Source organism: Acomys russatus, chromosome 18 (assembly GCF_903995435.1).
Source record: "Acomys russatus chromosome 18, mAcoRus1.1, whole genome shotgun sequence".
In the NCBI taxonomy this organism is placed as follows: domain Eukaryota; kingdom Metazoa; phylum Chordata; class Mammalia; order Rodentia; family Muridae; genus Acomys; species Acomys russatus.
The window spans coordinates 5,611,254-5,630,867 of NC_067154.1; the positions used below are offsets into that span (position 1 = coordinate 5,611,254).

The following is a 19,614-nucleotide window of genomic DNA, read 5'->3' on the forward strand; positions in this document are numbered from 1 at the left end:
CATAATCATAGGCTCACAGATCTCACTTACTTAATAATCCAGAATGTGCTAAATGCGGAGCTTGTATTCATGCTTCTGCTAGTGAGATCTAACAATCTCCCATTGTTTTGTTCCAATAACATAGAAGTCAACAAATGATGACCATCACCTGCTTTTATTAAATAAGCAGCTGCTTACACTCATTTAAAAATAAGGTTGTTTTCTTGCTACAGTAGTGAAGCTGAGTCACTAGGACAGACATCATGAAATTGGTGATAGTTAACCTTTTAATATTTTTATAGATACAGCTTTGCAATGCCCTTCTTCAAACTTAACCCAAGACCGCTCATATCAGTACCCAAAGTAGGCTTCTGCCTGGTCTAGAGACAGGACCATTTAACAGTGTCAGCATCACTAAAATGGGGAGCCACCACCCAACTCACTAATTGTATGACGATGTCTTGATTTTAAAAATTATTTGTGTGTGCATACTAGAGTAGGGGAGGGGAGCACATGAAGACAGCATACATGTGAAGGCCAGAGGACAACTCTGTCAAGTCCATTTCTCCTCCCACTCTAATGCAGGTTCAAAAGACTGAACTAAGGTCCTCAACTTTACCTGCCAAGCCATCTCACCAGCCCCATCTGCAGACATTTTATCAAGAAATGAACAATAAACAGAGCCACCCTCTCTTCAGTTAACAAAGGGCTACCAAGTTTTGCAGTACTGAGGAAGCCCACAAAGTCCTTCCCATTCAGTTCCAAAGCCAGAAGCACAATTCTCCTTTCCCAACTAAAACACATTTCTGCTCCTTCTTGGATCATTTTAAGGGCTCAATTATTTCAAAGCTCACCTGAGCCCTGAGCGTCCCTCCCCACTGCCACTCTTATTTCTACAGGTTACAAAGGTATGAATTGTTCCAGTCTCCCTCACTGAAGGGAACGGGTAGGCAGGCACTTGTTCTGGGTATTCCTTGGCTATAAACTCAACATTCTTTAGAAACTATCTTAGTCTTTGCTTTCATAAGTAGGTAGTCAGCTTCCAATATCTGCCTAGTAAGAAGTTGAAGCTATGACTTCAATAAACCAACTGTCTACAGCACATGAATTAACTTGGGCCACAGTAAGTCAACACTACCCAGAAAGGAAAAAGGAGAGAACTAGGGGAGGAATGGAGAAAGCAACCAACTATAGCTAGTTTCTGAGCCATCTAAGAGCGTCCTAGCACTGTCTCTATCCTGGGCTAGCTGCAATGATATATAATTATACCCCCACTCTCAGTAGTTAACTGAAAAGATGAAAAAGATAGGCCACTAGCTCTTCTCAAAGGAAGTCATTATCAGAAAGACAAAAGGAAGCAAATGATGTCCAGTCCCTGTCCTGATGAGGGGCTGAGGTATAAATGCAGACAATGATTAATAAATATGTGACCAACAGTATAAAAAAGAATGACAGCTTCTACCAACCAAAGGGGCGGGAATTAAACACTTGCCAAAAGACCAGTGTGCTTCGTCCGTCTGGATACACACACCAACCATTTCTCTAACACATGTAGGCACTAAGCATTATTCTGAAAAACGGGACAAAGTAGTAAAGTGAATATGCCACAATTTCTACTTGCTAGAGCTAAGAGTCTAAGGTGGGGAGGGCTAATCCCCAACAGCAGATGCCAGGAAAGAATGGATAGTATGCAGGTAAGGCAGAAGATACTGCACATATACTGCACACCAACATGAAATAAAATATAGGTGCAGATATGTGTATAGTTGGCAGTGATGTGCAGTCCAGAAAGTTCAGTTAGTAAACTGGGATTAATGGAGGCGGGGCTGGCTTCAAGGTTGAAAGCTATGTATTGCAGTCCTGTTGGAGCCACATACAGCAAACACTAGCAAATTATAGCTCCAAGAAAGTTTCCTACTCACAACATGGGATCTATTAACCTGCCTCTCCCACATTTAACTAAGGAGCCATTTTACAGAACAGAATTCTGAGGGCAAATTTTGGAGAAATCGGTTACATCACCTTGAATGGCACTAAGCAGATGCCAACAATTCAGAAAAGCAAAGAACAGAAAAATCTCTCAACTTTTTCTGTCTCCCTCCCCCCCCAGTGGCATAACATTTCAGTAGCCACATAAAAACATGGGCAAAGTCCAGTCAGAATACAAAGGAAGAACATGAGCTAGACATGCCAATTCTTACTAAAGATAAAACTTGAGAGCTGCGATGTTGGTGGCACAATGGCTATACGTAGTCTCAATATGGCTATGCACAGACTATCACTGGGCTTATATAATATTCATGTATATATATAATATTCATGTAAGTGTGTATATATGTATATGTATGTTTTTTGTGTATATTTGTGAATTCACTTGTTTTTCAAAGACACTGAGACAGCCCAACCTAGCTCATTGAAGATGCATTCCTATCAGCCATTCCCACTTCAGATGATCCAGATACAGGATTTGCCGTATGTTAGCTGACAAGGGGTTTCAGACAGTATAAAAGTAACCAAGTCACAGACAGTAAAACCTCAATTGGCAAAGATGCTCTTTATAAAACTCTTTTTAACTTTGACACGAATCGCTGAATGGGCTAGGAGGGGCTAACCACTAACAGAGAATTTTGTTTCTTTTCTCAAAGACAAGCAGAAAAAGACTCCTGTTAAATCAATCTGATTCTCCAATGATACCAAGTGACTGTCTATTGACTTCTTCCTTCCTGTGGTGCTGCCCATCCTCTACTGTCAGCAAACAGCTGTTCCTTACAGTGAGACTAGCCACCTCCCAATATCCCATTGTCTCAATTACAATGATGATAAAGAGGAATTTGTACCCTAGACTGGACTGCAGTCTCACATGACCTTGAGGGGCCATCTCCTTGTGTGTGCATGACAGTCCAATCTAACAAGCAAAGCTCCCCCAAAGTACATCAAACTGACTGCTAATGCTCAGGTTTCTGTGTGTGCTACAGCTGGGTAGAGGGCAAGTTCTTGAATGGGAGGCTCGGGCAGAAACATGCACTGGGTCTGAAACCTCGATCATCTCAGTTCTCAGGGGGTGGAAAACTAAGATGACTTAGCACTTCCTCTGAAACAGAAGGGCTGAGCAGCTTCAAATCTTAGTTCTACATGCTTTTACCCTTTATTGAAACACATGCCATCTTATCTGTGGAGAACTGTTAAAAGACAGAAATCGGCCAAGTCTAAGTTCTCTCATTCCTATTTGCTAAGAATGTCTTTGGTACTGTTAACACACACATCTAGCTATAACCTTCCATTTCTCAGCAGGTTCCAGCCCCTAAGGTAAGCAAATTAGTCAACTAGCACAAGCAGCTCCACAGAATGCAGTCATGTAGCAGCAGGCCCTTTAACCCTAGATTATCCTCTAATACAAACCTGTGGCTTTAACACCAGGGTCTTCTTAAAACCTGAAGCCCACGAATATAGTTGGGAAATTATCTCAAAAGCTCACTGAAATTATTCCTGGGCTATACGATCTTTTAACACACGCCCTTGGGAACCTAAGGCAGTACCTAATTAACTTTATGAGTTTAGTCTCTACTAATTTGGGGGCGGTCTTATTAAATTTAGTATTTAAAGCTTTTGAGAGTTGTAGAAAAATAAAATGTAGCAATTTTCTGTACCACTCAAGTTTCACTTGAGTTTTTAAACACATACACTATGTGCAAAATAAATCACTTCATATTGTTGTCATTTGCAAATTAGGCCAAGCTGGCTTTTATGTTTCTGAAGCAACCCACAAGGCCAAGATGGAGCTTTCAGAGGATGGCACCAAGGCATCTGCAGCCACAGGTACATTCAGAGGTGCAAGCACTCAGTGCCTGAGGGGCTGCTCACTAACACCTACCCTTGTTAAGTCTCACCAGCTGACACTGCAGTTGTAAACCAGAACACCACTTAAGCCCAAGCCCAGGTGTAATGTAGCACTTTTTAAGAAAACAATGACAGGCCAAGTGGTGGTGGCGCACACCTTTAATGCCAGCACTTGGAAGGCAGAGGCAGGTGGATCGCTGTGGGTTTGAGGCCAGGCTGGTCTACAAATCGAGTCCAGGACAGCCAACAGCCAAGGCTACCCAGAGAAACCCTGTCTCAAAAAAAAAAAAAAAAAAAAAAAAAGAAAACAATGACAGAAAACAAAATTTTTGAAAACTGGTGATTTACCAATTTTAACAAGGTATCATCCAATGTCCCATCAACAAGGAATAGAATCATAAAGTACTCCATTTTCAAGACAGAAGCTATTTTATGTAACATTAAAAAGAGAGAGGAGAAATAATTAAGTAGTATCTTTCCTCTTTAATTTCCCCATTTGCACTTTTGTAATACTACACGATAAAATGTCACTAAGAAAAAAGAAAGAAAGAAAGAAAGAAAGAAAAACAATGTCATTAAGATGCCTTGATTCTTTAAAGCAAATCTAGGTCCGCACCTATGTATCTACATCTGCATGGTGCTTTCAGTAAACAGGAAATGTGACCTATTCTTTCCCACAGCTGTGCTGCTGCTGAGGAGGTCTCGAACCCCTGCTTTTAAAGCAGATCGACCCTTCATCTTTCTTCTGAGAGAACACAGCACAGGTACTGACTTCCTAAACAACTGGATTCAGACATTAAATTTCATTTCTCTAGTGATCTAAATTTATTTATTCTTTATAATCTCAAGTATTCTAGCTCGTTCTTTGGTTTTTGCCTGCGACTGCTGTCTCACAACCTGAGAGAGGGGAATTATTTCATAGTACAGTTAACTCTTTTCTTTTGTGCCTTTTACTTTTCCATTCTGTTTATTTGTCCCTAATGCTTCTAGAGAGACTTAAAAAGTTATGAAAACACATCAATCAAATCTTGCTTTTCTTGTTGCTGCCCTATTTTAGAGAAGATGGTTTCTTCAGGCCAAGATGTATCACAGAGACTCCAGTATTTTAATGATGCACAGATTTCTATGCTGTTTGCTGACTTTCTCAAAAAATCAAATACTTGTCCTAGTACTTTTCCACACCACTACAGAACAATATATACCTACCATAAAGATGGTAGACACAGGTTAGTCTAGCTAGCACAATACAAAGACAAGCAGATGTCCCTACAACTCAGCAATATACAAAATCATTTTTTAATTACGTTCTTTCCTTTGTCTCCCCCAAACAATTCCTAGCCTCAAGTAGAAGAGATTCTCAGTAAAGAGTTGTTGGCAATTCTCAGTAGTGTTTAAAACAATAGTATGGAACAAGATTAATAAAAATCAAGCCAAAGTGGATGTACTTTAACTAAACATCAGGCATTACTTTTATTTGTGGAAAGAATATCGAAAGGATGAAAGTTAGCATAGTTTAACACAGACTGTTAACAGGAAATACTGTCAACATCATTTTATCTGAGAATCATTTGTATACTGCCATAATTTATGCTAGAAATAAAAACATTTCATGACAAAAGGATGCAAGTCTTGAAAATAATCTACTAAGGGATGATTTGGGATGAGAGAGTTCATAACAGACAACGTCCACTTAGTATTTCACCATAATTACCTCAACCCCACGGTGGCTTTGACAAAAACGGCACTGATCAGAGCAGGCAGCAGAAAGTATGCAAAAAATAAAAATAAAAGTAATGACAACAGAAAGACAAGTTTTAAACTCTCAAACCAAGAGGCAATACTAACCTTGAGCGGAAGGGCCCCTGTGAAAAGCTCATATCCAGCAAGGGGCACTAAGAATACAAGTAACAGGTTCTTGAGATTCAACTGCGTAAAAACCATGTAAAGTTATTGGACTAGAAAGACACATCACAATTCCAATGGTACAATTTTTAACTACACTAGTATGGGAATGAAAACCAGGCCTAATCAAAAACTATTTCCCTAAGTCACCACAAGTCTTAGTCCCTGTGGCCTCTCATTTCTGGAAGGTGGTTCTTCACATCACCCAACGGAAGTGGCTACATCTCTGATGGCATTACTTTAGGGAATGTAAAAAGTTTCAGCTGTGGCTAGAAGATGGCTTAGGGGTTAAAAAAAATTTGCTTCACTTGTAAAAGACCCAGGCTCAGTTCCCAGCACCCATGTGGAAATACACAACAGTCTGTAACTCCAGTTTCAGGGGATTGGACATCCTCTCTTCTCTTCTGACTTCCACAAATACCAGGCATGCATGCGGTGCATTTGCATACATGTAGGCAAAACACTTAAAAAAATACCCTTAAAAAGAAAAAGCCTCAGCCTTCACTGTTAAAAGCTTACAAATCTTATAAAAAGAGAGACATATAATTAATTACTGAATCAATCAATAAGCAGGGCACATAGGGGAACATTTAAGAAAAATCATCTAAAAACTCCAATATTAACCCTTTGGAAAGTACCGCTTATCTAGTGTGGCATCATCCCATGATCTCAAAGACTTAAAAATCCCTGCCTCCCAGGTATGCCGCCCCCCCTTTCCTTTCCTGACAAGGACTCTGTAGAAACTTTTTTTGAAAGGTAAAAAGCATGAGATCTTAAGCCTTAAGTTTTGATAGGCTGCAAACTTCAGGACTAAGTTTTAGTGTTAGGATATAAAGAATATTATGCCACACAGATAGAGGACAGAGACGAGGGAGGGGGAAGGGGGAGGGGCAGCGAGCAGAGACAGAAGAGCCTGTTCTGCGCTCCCTTCAGGGCTCATTATGGAAACTGAAGTAAAGGCAGAAGATCTGAGCATTGTTCCAGACTGTGACATGACGACCCTTCCCCAGGTGCTCTCACTTAAACAGACTTCTCTCTAATGCCTACAAGTGTTCCCTTTAATACACAAAACTCATAACCACAAAGTCAATCTGGATTTTGTACAGTTCTTGCTGAATTCAGCAGTGTGACTACAGGCAATTACTTCAAAAATTTCATCTCTAAATTATATCTTCATTTATTTCCAGGAATTTTGAAGAGGTAAGAAATGTTTAATGAATTGTTATATGAAAATACTACAAGTCACATTAAATGCTTCTTTTTCTTTACAGGGTTTGTCTTCAGTATTGGGAGAGTTTCAAATCCCCTTGACTAAAATAGCAGATCTCAAGAATGTTCTACGTATGTGTTCCTTCATAAATATTTACAATTTTTAAGGGTATGTGATTTCCAAATATTATTAATCTAAAAATAATTCAATAAAAAAAGTAATTTTGGAAGTTTGCCACCCCCTCGATTATTCCAAATCTAAAAATTCTAACCTTTTCTACTGGTTCCCTCCAAACCAGTAAAAGGCACAGCAGTGATCTATGGATGTGTGCATGAGTCAGGACACAGGATCCCATCTTATAAGGATGCACTGCCCTGTGAGGATGGAGAATGCAAGTGACAAATATCCTCATCCTGTGCAAATAAGAAGGAAAACCAGTCACCTTATCCTCTCCAGTTAGCTTCTAAACAACAGTCTAAATGTGAGAATTAGAGAGCAAAACCAAGAGATCCCTTCTGAATCAACACGTCATGGACTCATGTAACCAATGATATGGGATCAAATTACTACACACCAGACATTTCCAAATGTGATGTACCCTAAGCCAACCACAACTAACTAATGGCCAGACTTGAGTGTCATACAAATCCTGTGAGAAAGACTGAAGGGTGCTAAGAAAGCAATAATGCCAAGTTATCTACTTTTAAAATTGCTTTTTTAAAAGTGTCTGTCTGTCTTCCAGACACAGCTATTCCCATTATCCAGGCAAGAGTGGAGTATATTGGCATGGCCAACAAAAACTAAGAACAAATAGTAAAAAAGACAATGCAGGCTATGAAACATATAACTACATTAGTTTAACAAATATTAAGTTGTGTATTTTTTAAGACTAAAAAGCAAGGCCTTTAAAATTCCATTGTCTTAGAATGTTTTTAAGTAGTTACTTTAAATGTGATTATTTCCTAAACCACACAAGAGTAAAATAGAGCATTTATTGATGGAATAACAAAAGTGCTTTTCTTAAATATTCTTCAAAATACATTTGTACAACTTACAATAATATATCCAAAATAACTGTACATACAAAACATTACCTAGTTTTTAATGTATGTGCTTTTTTTCCCCAAAAATTACAAAGTAACTTCTTAATTTTTTTCTTTTCTTTTTTTTTTTTTTTTTTTTTTTTTTTTTTTTGGCAAAGTTCAACCTTAACAGAGCTGACAATTTTAAAGGTTGGTTTAAGAAAATATAACCTGAGGGAAACTGACACGCAAGAGCCAATGACAAGCAGAGGATTTAGAGAGTAGTTTTAGTTTGTTAAATTAAAAAAGAAGGAGGAAAAAAAACCTTAGTGATACTTTTCACATTACAAAAATAAACCAAAATAAAAAGGTCACTGTAGAATGATGGAAAAGATTTGTAGACTGTTTTTAGTATTTCAAAATAGCCAACAATGCATGTCAAAGAATGAATACAAGATTACAACAGTCTTGTATTTACTTTGTATTTGGAGAAAATAGTGAAATAACTGGCCATATTCTATTTTCTTTAATTGCTATTAATATGGTTGATTTGATTGGCTCGTCGATGAATTTCATCCAAGAAGTTCTCCAGTTGTTCTATTAGCATTCGTTTTTTAAACCTGTGTGGGGAAAAGAGCATTCTTAATTACCTCTTAATGGGCAGTATATACGAGCATGCTTCAGAAAGGAAAACTGGCTTTGGGAAAGATTCATTTATTTTAAAGTAGGATGAAAATGAAAAACAATTCATAAAATCTGTTTGGAACTACCTGGACATGAACTGAACAAAAATAACACCAATAGGCTCATGCTTAAGTGGATGGGAAGAAGTTCATGAGGTCTCAACCCTATCAAAAGACTAATGGGAAACTAAAGAATGCTGACAGTGGACAAAGTCTTCCTCCAGGAAGGGAATATTAAGTCATAAGCCCTGAAAACAAATACATACAAGTAACATTATACAGACCAAGATATTTATCACACGGGGGTAGGGGGGTGAGGGGGTGTTAAACAACAGTTAATGATTTGGAAGAAATGGATTTGAAAAGAAAGCGAGGGTGGGGAAATATGAGAGGTTTTGGAGGGAGAAAAGGGAAGAGGAAAATTATGCCATGATATTGTAATCTCAAAAAAAATATTTTAAGAAAATCTGTTGGGACTATTAGGATAACTCAGAAGATAATGAGCCTACAGCCAACCCTGATGTCCTGAGTTCTGTCTCTTTAACTCACATGGAAGGAGAGACTGATTTCTGAAAGTTGTCCTCTGACCTCTACATATGTGGCAAACACACAAAATAAAGTTGTACAAATCTGATGAAAAATTTGTAAAGTACTGTTCATACCAAAACAGGATTACAGTTCTTCCTTAAGAGAACTAATCTAGCCTTAAGAACAATGGAAGAGTGGTCATTCTTCCTATGCCAAAAAAAGAAAAAAATACTAAATATACAAGGATTCTAAACATTATATTAAAAGTTGAATGCCAAAGCAGTTACTGTTGTATCTAGACCTTTTTGAAAATTGATTATTGAAGAGTCCCTACAAAATGGAAAACTGATAGCATTTAAAAATCAGTGTTCTACTATAATTTGAAAACTAGGACAGCAAGTATCATAAAGTATCTATAACACAGGATATATAGCACAAAATATTTATCGGCAATGAATATAGATAGGCAAAACATATATAAAATCATTAATATCATTGCTGCTTTTTAGAGTATCTCAAAATTCTGGATGTTCTATTCCTACTTCTTTCTTACTTGCAAAATGATGCAAATTGGCATCAAGTTCTACAACAAAGGTGGCAGAAAGGCAAGTGCAAGGAACACAACTAGAGCCAAGACACACCAGCACGTGCCTATAATCCCAGCACTTGCAAGTCTAAGGCAGAATGAACCCTAAGTTTGAGGCTAGTCTGGGCTATGTCAAAAATCATCAACACTAAAAATTCAAGGCATTCTTTGAACTGAACAAAAGATGAAAACAGTTTTCATTAAATGCAGAATAATTTAAATATTTCAACTTATATGAAAACGCATAGCCTTATCTTCAGCATTCCCAGCAGCCCATGTACAAGCCAACCAAAAAAAACCACACAAAACAAAAATTCAGTCTGAGGCAGTGGTTCTCAACCTTCCTAATGCTGTGACCCTTTAATATTGTTGTTTATGCTGTGGTGGCCCCCAATTGTAAAATTATTTTCATTGCTATTTTATAACTGTAATTTGCTACTGTTATGAATTACATAAATATCTGTGTTTTTCAATGCTCTTAGGCAACTCCTGTGAGAGTGTCATTCTACATGCTCTCATGGTCCAGAGGCTGAGAAGCCCCTACCTAAAGCCTTCATAGGTAGCAAGGAAGAGAAAGAGAAACAGCGGGGTGGCTATGCTTAAACTCAGAAGATCATAAGTAAATACTAAAACTTAAGTGTTGAAAGAAAAAATTTAAATGTCTGCAAGGTTGTACAACTATGCTTACCAATTCAGTGTGTTCATTGCAACAGTCTATAATCCTGACTCATCCCACACAGGAAAGCACATAATCATGGCTCATTGAACCAACCCCCTCAATCCCATGTTTTGCCATGTGAAAATGGAATGCATTCAAATATTACCTTTCTAGGTTACTTCTAATCACTCAAAATAATCATTAATATAGAAAGGAGAAAAAAAATAAAGACAAAACCACTGAAAAGCAACACAGATAAAAAAACAAGACTTTTAAAAGAATTTAGAATAATTCACTAGGGAAAAGATCTCCATAATTCTTCAAGGGTTTATGTAACTATTTCAGTGAACAACTTAAAAAAAAAAAAAAATCCCACACCTTTCAATGAATCAAATGCATACATAAACCAAAGTGCCTAACAAACGCCATTCAAATATCGCAGATGCAAACTGAAAACTATTTCATCATTATTTAGTAACAAACAAGTTTCTTTACCTGGATGCTTCCTTAATGACATTTTGTAAAAATATTAGCCTTGTTTGTAAACTGCCTTGCACATGCTTCAGTAAAGTGAAGATTCTTTCATATTCTTAAAACAAACAAAAAAGGAAAACCAATTAACTGGCTTTATTTGTATTCTAACTATGTTTCTCCTGCAGCTTCTTTGTACTGAGATATACCAAAAAATACTCTACATAAAAAGATGATACCACTCTTTTAAAGCTTTTACAGACCACAGTTAACACATATGAGCATGACTGTTGTAAGTATGTATCACCAAAAATAAAACAACTTTCCAAGGACTGTTTCCCCCCCAAAACTTTCCAAGTAAGACAGTAAGTGAGCTTAGGGGATGAATTAAAGAGCTTTGCAGTTACCCCTGTAAAGGAAAATGGCCTTTACAGAAACTATCTTTATCATTTAAATTCTAAATTCTAATACAGTAGAAGGTTAAAACCCGAAACAGGTTACAGGCACTGTTTCAATTTCAGGCTTTCACATACAGCTCCACCCAAGATTACAGAAGTCCCTGAATGCCCTTTCCGTTTCCTTTCCTGGTGCTGTTACAGCAATGAATAACACTCACATTCTTGTACCCAGAGAATTCTCCTGCATTCGTGTAATGGCCTTAAAGACCTTGGTTTGGGGCCTAAGCACATCATTCAGAGTACTATCCTAAGTCGTATGTGGTGAAGGGCAGTAGAGAGCAACTTTACACAGGTTGTGGAGGGGCTTGCTGAGGGGACAGTGTTAAGAACTGAACTTTGGTTATACAAGTTGCTCTATATGCTGTCAGCCCAACGCCCAGCCATTTAGTAGTGCTCATTCTATGTGTTTGGGTTTCAATTCCTAGTTACAACTGTCAAGACTCTGAGTCCCTGTCATGGCAGCTACATGTACTGCATCTCTGGAGTCTACTTTAGATAGTAGACTAAAGTGTGGTGCTGTCTACCACACTTAAGTACCAAGATTATTCAGTGTTTTCCAGAAAGAGTCCAAAAAAGTACTTCAAAAGTAATCTAGAATAACATGTATACTTTTACTAAACTTGACTTGGTTTTGCTTATTTGAAAACACAAAAAAGTTAACCAGTTTTGTTTGTTTCTCATTATACATACTTCTTCCTGGCTTTCGGATCTCTTTCATTATTTGTGCTTTCAGTTCAGTGTTAACTTCTTCATGGCTTCTACAGTGCATCAACTTCTTTCCTTTGTTGAGTGAAGATGATGGTATATTCTCTTCAGCACTCTGTTCTTTATTTCTTAACTCATCATGATTTTCTAAAAATCCACCAACAGTGAGGTCATTGTTTCCTAAATGTTCATGACCAAGGACCTCTGTATGATTGGCTGATGGTTCCAAAAGATTGGCTGGAGATGCTAAAAATTCAGTATCCATAGCATTTGGTGTCATATCTGATGAAAGTTGGTCAGAAACATGATTTTCAACCACATCATCTACTGTTGAATCATTAGTGGCTTCTAAAATGAAACCAAAGAGATGGAGCAAAAAGTAAGATTGGGTATTAAAGTACACAATTTTAAAAAAGCTAAAGTAACACAATTTCCACAAATAACTCCTTTGTTAGACTAAGACCCAGCAACAATGTGACATGGTTCTTAGGCTTTGCCAAAGATACAGTGTATCAATATGAAGCATCAGCAACACTTACAGAACCCTGCAATTCTGCCCATAGAAAGAAATTTAAAGCTAATTTCAGCCTTGTTTTCTACCTTATTTTATCAAGTTTATTAAACAAGTTTTCAGTACTTCAGTAAAAAACACACCACTAAAATTGTCATTGTCAACTTTAGCTTAGAGTCCTACCTATCTCATCTTAAGTATACTTTTGCCTTTAGAAATCCATTATTCTTCAGAGAGAAAAATGAACACTGTGCAGGGAATACCAAATAGGGCACATTTCACATCGCACTGTTTTCTAACTATCCTTTCAATCCCCAGCCATGAAAAGTAATCTGGTACCCACTTCTGCTCATTAGATCAGTAGACCCAACATTTTACTAGCTTGCCAATAAATATTCCTTAGACATGACCTTAAGCTTGGATTGTTCACCAGCCTCTGAGTACCAGCTGAACTCCATCTGTTCCGTTACAGGACTTTTGATCCCAATATGATCCCTGAGATTGTGAACTATAAAAAATCTATCTTTTGTTTTGCGTGGTTGATCCCTAACACACTCTTTTAATCCAAGAGCTTTCTGTACACAGGATTTAATAAAGTTAAACCCTAGGTAAAGAGGTAGAGCAAAACACCAGCTGACTGGGATTAAAGAGTAGGAAGGATTTTGAGTTGGGTATTTAAGACAAAGTGTCTTTGGCGCTTCTTTTGCTTGGCTCTTAGCTCTCTAGCTCTGGAGCTCCAAAGCTCCTTTGGCTTTTCTGGCTGTGTGCTGGCAAGTCTTTGGCCTTGGGTTTGTTCGTTTTTTCTACCCAGACATAAGTTGAGTAGGAAGTTCAGCTGGGTGCTTTCTCTGCCTCTCCGAGCTAGCAGGTTTTTACCACAATATCTGGCTCCGTAGTCTTTATTGTTAAAGTAGAAGGATCTGGGATTTTCAATTAAAACAGCAGTTCTTAGATCTCAAAGTAAAGGCCTAGTGTCTACATGCTTCCTTGAACGCACATTCCCACAAATCCACTACTCTCTTTCCACCACCTTTTCTCTAATTCCTAAACTCTATCCTTAATACAGCTGGACTTTTACTCCAGTAACTCCTCTGCTTTCTTCTAATAATCAGACTCTTGTTATATATACTTTCTTCTTTGTGAAGCTAAATCCCATGACAGATTACTTTTTTACCAATGTTCCAATGATCTAGTTCTAACACCCCAGGTTATTCTATCTGTCAAATAAAACATCAGACTTAATGGCTGGTTCACAGTGCCTGCTAGGTGCAGGCAATAGCTGTAGAAACAGAAACCAGATCTACAAGGGTGGTCTCCATTACCACCTAGGTCTGGATCTTGCATTGCTTAGCAAGCCTACCACATGCCTTCTCCCTGTCCTAGATATTCTGTGTCCTTCATTCTCTTCCAGGCTCTAACTTGTCCAATCACCCCCTCTGTCTCAGCAGTCCACCTACTTTCTATTTAAAGGAGAAATGCAAAGCCCTGGGTGAGGAATCGCTTCTACCCTTGTTCCTAATGAATTTGTACTCACACCATTTTGTTCAACAGAAATAGCAGTCTTTCATTAGTACGCTGGGCCATTTCCTCTTGCCTTCTTGGTAGAGATAGTGGTCTCTCTCATCTTTATTTCAGCCTTTCTTTCTACTGGATCCACACCAAGCCAGCACTTAAACACTCTCAAGCGAAACCACCATTTTCATCTCCATGAGCTCTTCTGGACAACTCACTAAACACCCTGCCTCTTACAGCTAAACTCAAAACTAGTTTTTCATGTGCATCTCTATTTTTTTCTTCTTCTCACTTTGTCTTCATCCATCATCATCATCATCATCATTAAAGCTTTCTGTATTATTATTATCATCATCATCATCATCATCATTATTAAAGCTTTCTGTCCTTCAGTCCACAAAAAAAGTATTACATCATTATTATTATTAAAGCTTTCTGTCCTTCGGTCCACAAAAAAAGTATTACTGGTAAGACAGCCAGAGACCAAAAGATGTTTCTAATTTTCATGGTCTGTTTCTCTTTTGAAATCACCAACACACTATTAAATCAAACTCATATTCACTGCTTTTCGCAAGCTGCCTATCGTTTCTCAAGACACGCTGTCAGGCCATAGTCGTTTACATTTTCTAACTAGCCCCTGTGGATTCACAACAGAGAACTACCCAACTAGCATCGACATCCTTCAGTTATTGTATTTTGTTTTTGAAAAAGTTTGATCTTATTTGATTCTGGGCCCAAATTAGGCCTATGCATGCATGGCAACTGGTTTGTTTCCTGCTCCCTTTGACTCTATAAAGCCTTTCTGTAGCTCGCTTTTCATTATGTATTTTAATAAAACTAACACAAGACTTGTTTTTTGTCTTATAGAGTTCTCTATGATCTTAATTTTCTGACTATACCCCTCTTTTGTTATTTAACTTTCCTTCTGTCTCTTGTATTTCCCATGGGGTTATTGGATCTAGAGGCTGGATCACACTGATATTCAATAGAGGGCAGAGGAGGAGGGCCAAGTGTATTTAAGTAGGAGTACTGTAGAATTCCATCTAATGGTACATAATATTGGGTTTCTCTCCATTTAAGATGTTATATAAGCCAGTGAGATCACTATGCACAATTAATAGAAACACTGGTTTATTAAGTTTCCTATATTCTCATACATAGTCTCATATTATATCAAAATATAATTATAAAATGCTAATTAACCAGGTTACCACCACTTTCAAACTTTTCAGTGGTTTCTTACTGACCTTGGAATAAAACGTAGAATCCTTATAATAGGTGCCGAGGCCACCCAAGATCTGGAATCTGCCTGTCTTTCCATTCTCTTCTTACTAAATATGCCCAGTACCAATGCTGCAATGGAATTCTTTCAGGTCTCCTTAATATCTTTCTTTTTATCTCTTTCTATGCATACTCTCTAGACTTTCTAGCACAGTAAAGCTTTAATTCCCACTTATCCAGAGACAATGTTGTCAGAAAATTAATTCTTCATGTCAAATGTTACCACAGCTCACTCTCTAATATTTGTCCCCTTGTAATTGACTGAATAACTACTTTCTTTCCTTCCCTACTGTGAGGACAGAAATCACCACAGACATGCTGCAGTCTGTAGTACAGTGTAATATGCACTTACTAATTAGTTGCTGAGTTTCACTGAACTGAAAAGCTATTTTCACTGATAGTGACAATATTCCTTCCAAAACCATTTTTGAAATACTTGAGACTTGCTAATGTCCTTTTAGAGCATGACAAAGCATGCATTTATAGTGCTCATAAAAAAGACAGGCAAGCTACTACATACCCATTCACAATAAGGACGACTCATTGGACGCTGCTGAACAATCTTTTTTTCTGTTTCTATTATAAAAATCTCTTCCCTTAGGAACCCCAAAATAGCAAGTAGTATTTGAAAGCCCCAAAGTGCTACCTTTATGCAGAGGAAGGGGTTTAATAAGACCTGGCTGTGCTTGAGTCATGGGTGCAGGCGGTCCTTTCCCTCCGATGTGACTGTTCATAGCAGGGCTCGGCCGCCGGCCTCTCAGGAGTGGAGAGGCGCACCGGCGCCTTTTCGGGATCCCTTGCATGCTTGGCTCTCCAGGCCGTTTGTGTTTATTTTGAGGTCCAGCCACAAATTCATCAGCTTCGTCTATCATCATACCCTATTAAACAGATATAAAATGGTCTCAGATTTATATATAATGTTTTTAAAAATGTAAAGGCCACCACTACTTTAGCTGATGTGTAACTATACATTTAGATCCTATAATGTGACAGCTTGGTCTTTGCATGCTATTTAGAAAGATTCGATCAAGGGCCAGCAAGGTGGAATAACAGGCAAAGGTGCTTTGGGTGACCTGAGTTCAAAGCCCAGATCCCAAAGAAAAGTGGGAGAAAACCAGAGAACTGGCTGCAGGAACATCTGCCCTCTGACATGTGGGCCATGACACCAGTAAGCATATGCACACACACACACACAAACACACAAACACTTTAAAAAGGTAGCCAGGCATGGTGGCACAAGCCTTTAATCCCAGTACTCAGGTGAAACTCTATGAGTTCGAGGCCAGGCTGGTCTACAAAACAGATTAGTAAAAGCTGAAGCTGACATTTAACCATTATCATCTTCTTCGCCCTTCTCACAGCCTCTGGTATCTATCTAACATTCTACTCTATACAAAAACAAATAAATAAACAAAAAACAAACCTCTTCCCTGAGCTTGCCTGCAATCATGTGGGGGTGGGGGTGCATGCTTGTCAGTGTGGATATGAGCACGCCATCCTGTGCATGTGGAAGTCAGAGGGCAGCCTCAGGCACCAATCTTCACTTTTTACCTTGTTTGACACAAGGTCTCTTATTCACCACTATGCACGGTAGGTTAGCTGGGCCACTGGTTTCTAGGTGTCACCTGTTTCTAACTCCCAATTCAGCAAAGGAGTGCTGGGGTTACAGATGAGTGCTGTGTCTGCCTTTTTATATGAGCTTTGGGGATTTGAGCTCAGTTCCTCACAATTGCATGGCAAGCCCTTAATCCACTGAACTACCTCTAAACAATTTTATGCGGTATAAGTAATCTCAATTATTTAATTGATGAAATAAATACTTTTAAATTGATACTTTAATAAGACACTCTACCCAGAAAATAAGTATAGCTAAACTGACAACAGCTACCACAAACAAATTATATCAAAGAACATTGCAGAATTACCTTTTTATCCAGTTTAAAAGGATTGCCAAAGGTATGCAACCTTCGAGGCTGGTCAGGGTCAAGTTCTCTCAATGGAGAAGGTACTTGCTTGAGGTATTCCTGGTAATTCCCCATTTGTGCTATAGGTACACTGTGTACTTGATCTTTTCAGAGAGAAAATATCAACAACAAAAGTTACCCTCACTAATAATTATGCTCTAGTTATCTGATAAATATCATCCCATGTTATTACATACTGAAAGCTAGTATAGGGTACTTATAAATAAAACAGCCCTTAATTCTTCAAAAGTAAAATTTTAAGTTCTAATTTTATCTTCTACGCAAAATATAGTGGAATTTGTAGAAAATAATAGAGTGGAGCTATCACATGCATATAACCCTGTAGTGGTGGGAATGCTTAAGTTACAGCAGGGTTAACAATTATCTGATGTGATTTGCAGTAGATAAGGAAGTAACAGAACATGTCATGAAATGGCTGCCTGAGTCAAACTATCAGTCACACAGCACAAGAAAATGACTCTATGTGTCCGTGTGTCTGAAGGTAGAAAACTAAACATGAAATAAACTGTTAACAAGATTTGAAGCTAACAGTGACAGTAAGAAGGAAGGTAGAAAATGAGGGATGAATCGCTCTTTTAAAAGAATTTTTAGCCGAATATTGTGGTACACACCTTTACTCCCAGCTCTCAGGGAGGCAGAAGCAGGTGATCTCTGTGAGTTCAAAGCCAGCCTGGTCTACTAAGCTAATTCAGGACAGCCAAGGCTACACAAAGAAACCTTGTCTCAGAAAAACAAAAAACAAACAAAACAAAAAAATTTTTAATTATGAGTATGTATATCTGGGTGAAATGATTCTTCTTTTGTGTCACATGTTTGAATTAACAATGGGAATATATAAGCTTGCAAAATATGTATTATTATGCCCTTAAAAATTATAAAGAAAAGTTATTTTTAAAACAGAAATATTTAAAATCATACTCTAACCTTCATCCTGGCCTTTAAGAAATTTGCGGGTGCTCTTTAAAAGATTAGATCTCATTCTTGTTAAATGATCCAGAAGATTCCGTCTTGGTATATCATAAGCATTTCTAAAGGTCTGAGGCTTCAAATCCTACATAAACATATTCAAGGACAAAATATTTCTAAAAAAAAAATGTCTTTTAGCCTGAAGCATAGGATCAGAAATGAAATTTAAAATATGTAAGTTAACTAGGTAGCTTTAAAAGAAAGAAAGAAAACAAGGACCAGCAATGAAATATAAAATATGTACGTTAATTAGGTAGATTTGAAAGAAAGAAAGAAAACAAAGACACATAATGCAATCTTAAATATACTGTTTTAGGGCTAAATGACAGAAAGTTTATTGTAAGCTCAATGAAGTAATTTCAAATTCCCCTTTAACTTTTAAGGTTTCTTAATATGTTCTAGGTAAGAGAAGCGAAACACTTTACAAAACCTCTTCTTTCAGCTTTGAAAGGTTTCCTAACATCGAAGCATGCAACCTGATGAGTAGTAAGTGTGGGTTTATAGCTGATGACATCATCACAACCTAGCTTAGGGCATTTTCATGGTCCAGATGTCAATTATCTTGGCAGCAGTCGTTTATCAGATGTTATCTTCCTATTTTGGTTTTCCTTTGTTCTTTTTTTAGTGTATATAGTACTGAGGGTGAACCAGAGACTCTCAGATGTTAGACAATCACTACCATTCAAAGGCATCTGAATTTACACTAGTTCACAAAAGAACAGATATTTAACTTGAAAAAGGTTCAATTTACCAACCTTTTGGGTTTATGCTTTTTGTGTTGTTTTACAAAAATCTTCATTAGCTTAAAACATCATGAAGACTTTCTCTCTCTCTCTCTCTCTTTTTTCTTCTGTAAGCTTAAGGTTTATCTTACATTTAGGACTTTGATTACTTCAAATAATATAAGGTAAGAGTCAAGTTACTTATTTTGTCTAGAGATAGCAATTGCTGTAGCACCTGTTAACAGGCTTTTCCCCATTTTGATTATCATGGCACCTCTGTTAAAGGACTGTGTAAAAACCTGCTCTATTCCATTCTACCCTCCCTCTGTATTTTACCACACACAGTCACTTCAACATAATACTGTAGCTTTTCAGTAATTTCAGTTCTCCAACTTTACTCCTTTCCCAGAACTGGTTCAACTATTCCAGATCCTTTATATTTCCATATAAATGTTACAATCGGTTTGGCTAATCTATTGTCTACAGAAAGCTTGCTGAAATGAGAATAATTTTAATAATGAGTATAAAGCATTTTAAGGTCTTCAGTGTAAGTGAATTCTAATATCAGCTCTATAATTTTAAACAATCTTTAAGCCTT

General features: G+C 37.6%; 2 protein-coding genes across 2 annotated transcripts in view; one reads left to right on the plus strand and one right to left on the minus strand.

Annotated features, from left to right (window-relative positions):
• Nucleotides 1-7,130, plus strand: part of Serpine3 (serpin family E member 3) — a 32,047-nt gene extending 24,917 nt beyond the window's left edge. The window contains exons 8-10 of the mRNA XM_051160673.1: nt 3,709-3,795; nt 4,497-4,580; nt 6,990-7,130. Of these exons, the coding sequence (XP_051016630.1) occupies nt 3,709-3,795; nt 4,497-4,580; nt 6,990-7,033 (215 nt within the window). The 3' untranslated portion in view covers nt 7,034-7,130. The remainder of the gene's footprint in view (nt 1-3,708; nt 3,796-4,496; nt 4,581-6,989) is intronic.
• A 776-nt stretch (nt 7,131-7,906) lies between these two features.
• Ints6 (integrator complex subunit 6) overlaps nt 7,907-19,614 on the minus strand; it is a 73,701-nt gene continuing 61,993 nt past the window's right edge. The window contains 6 exon segments of the mRNA XM_051160672.1: nt 7,907-8,570; nt 10,901-10,994; nt 12,025-12,387; nt 15,990-16,221; nt 17,269-17,411; nt 18,253-18,379. Coding sequence (XP_051016629.1) covers nt 8,477-8,570; nt 10,901-10,994; nt 12,025-12,387; nt 15,990-16,221; nt 17,269-17,411; nt 18,253-18,379 — 1,053 coding nt within the window. The 3' untranslated portion in view covers nt 7,907-8,476.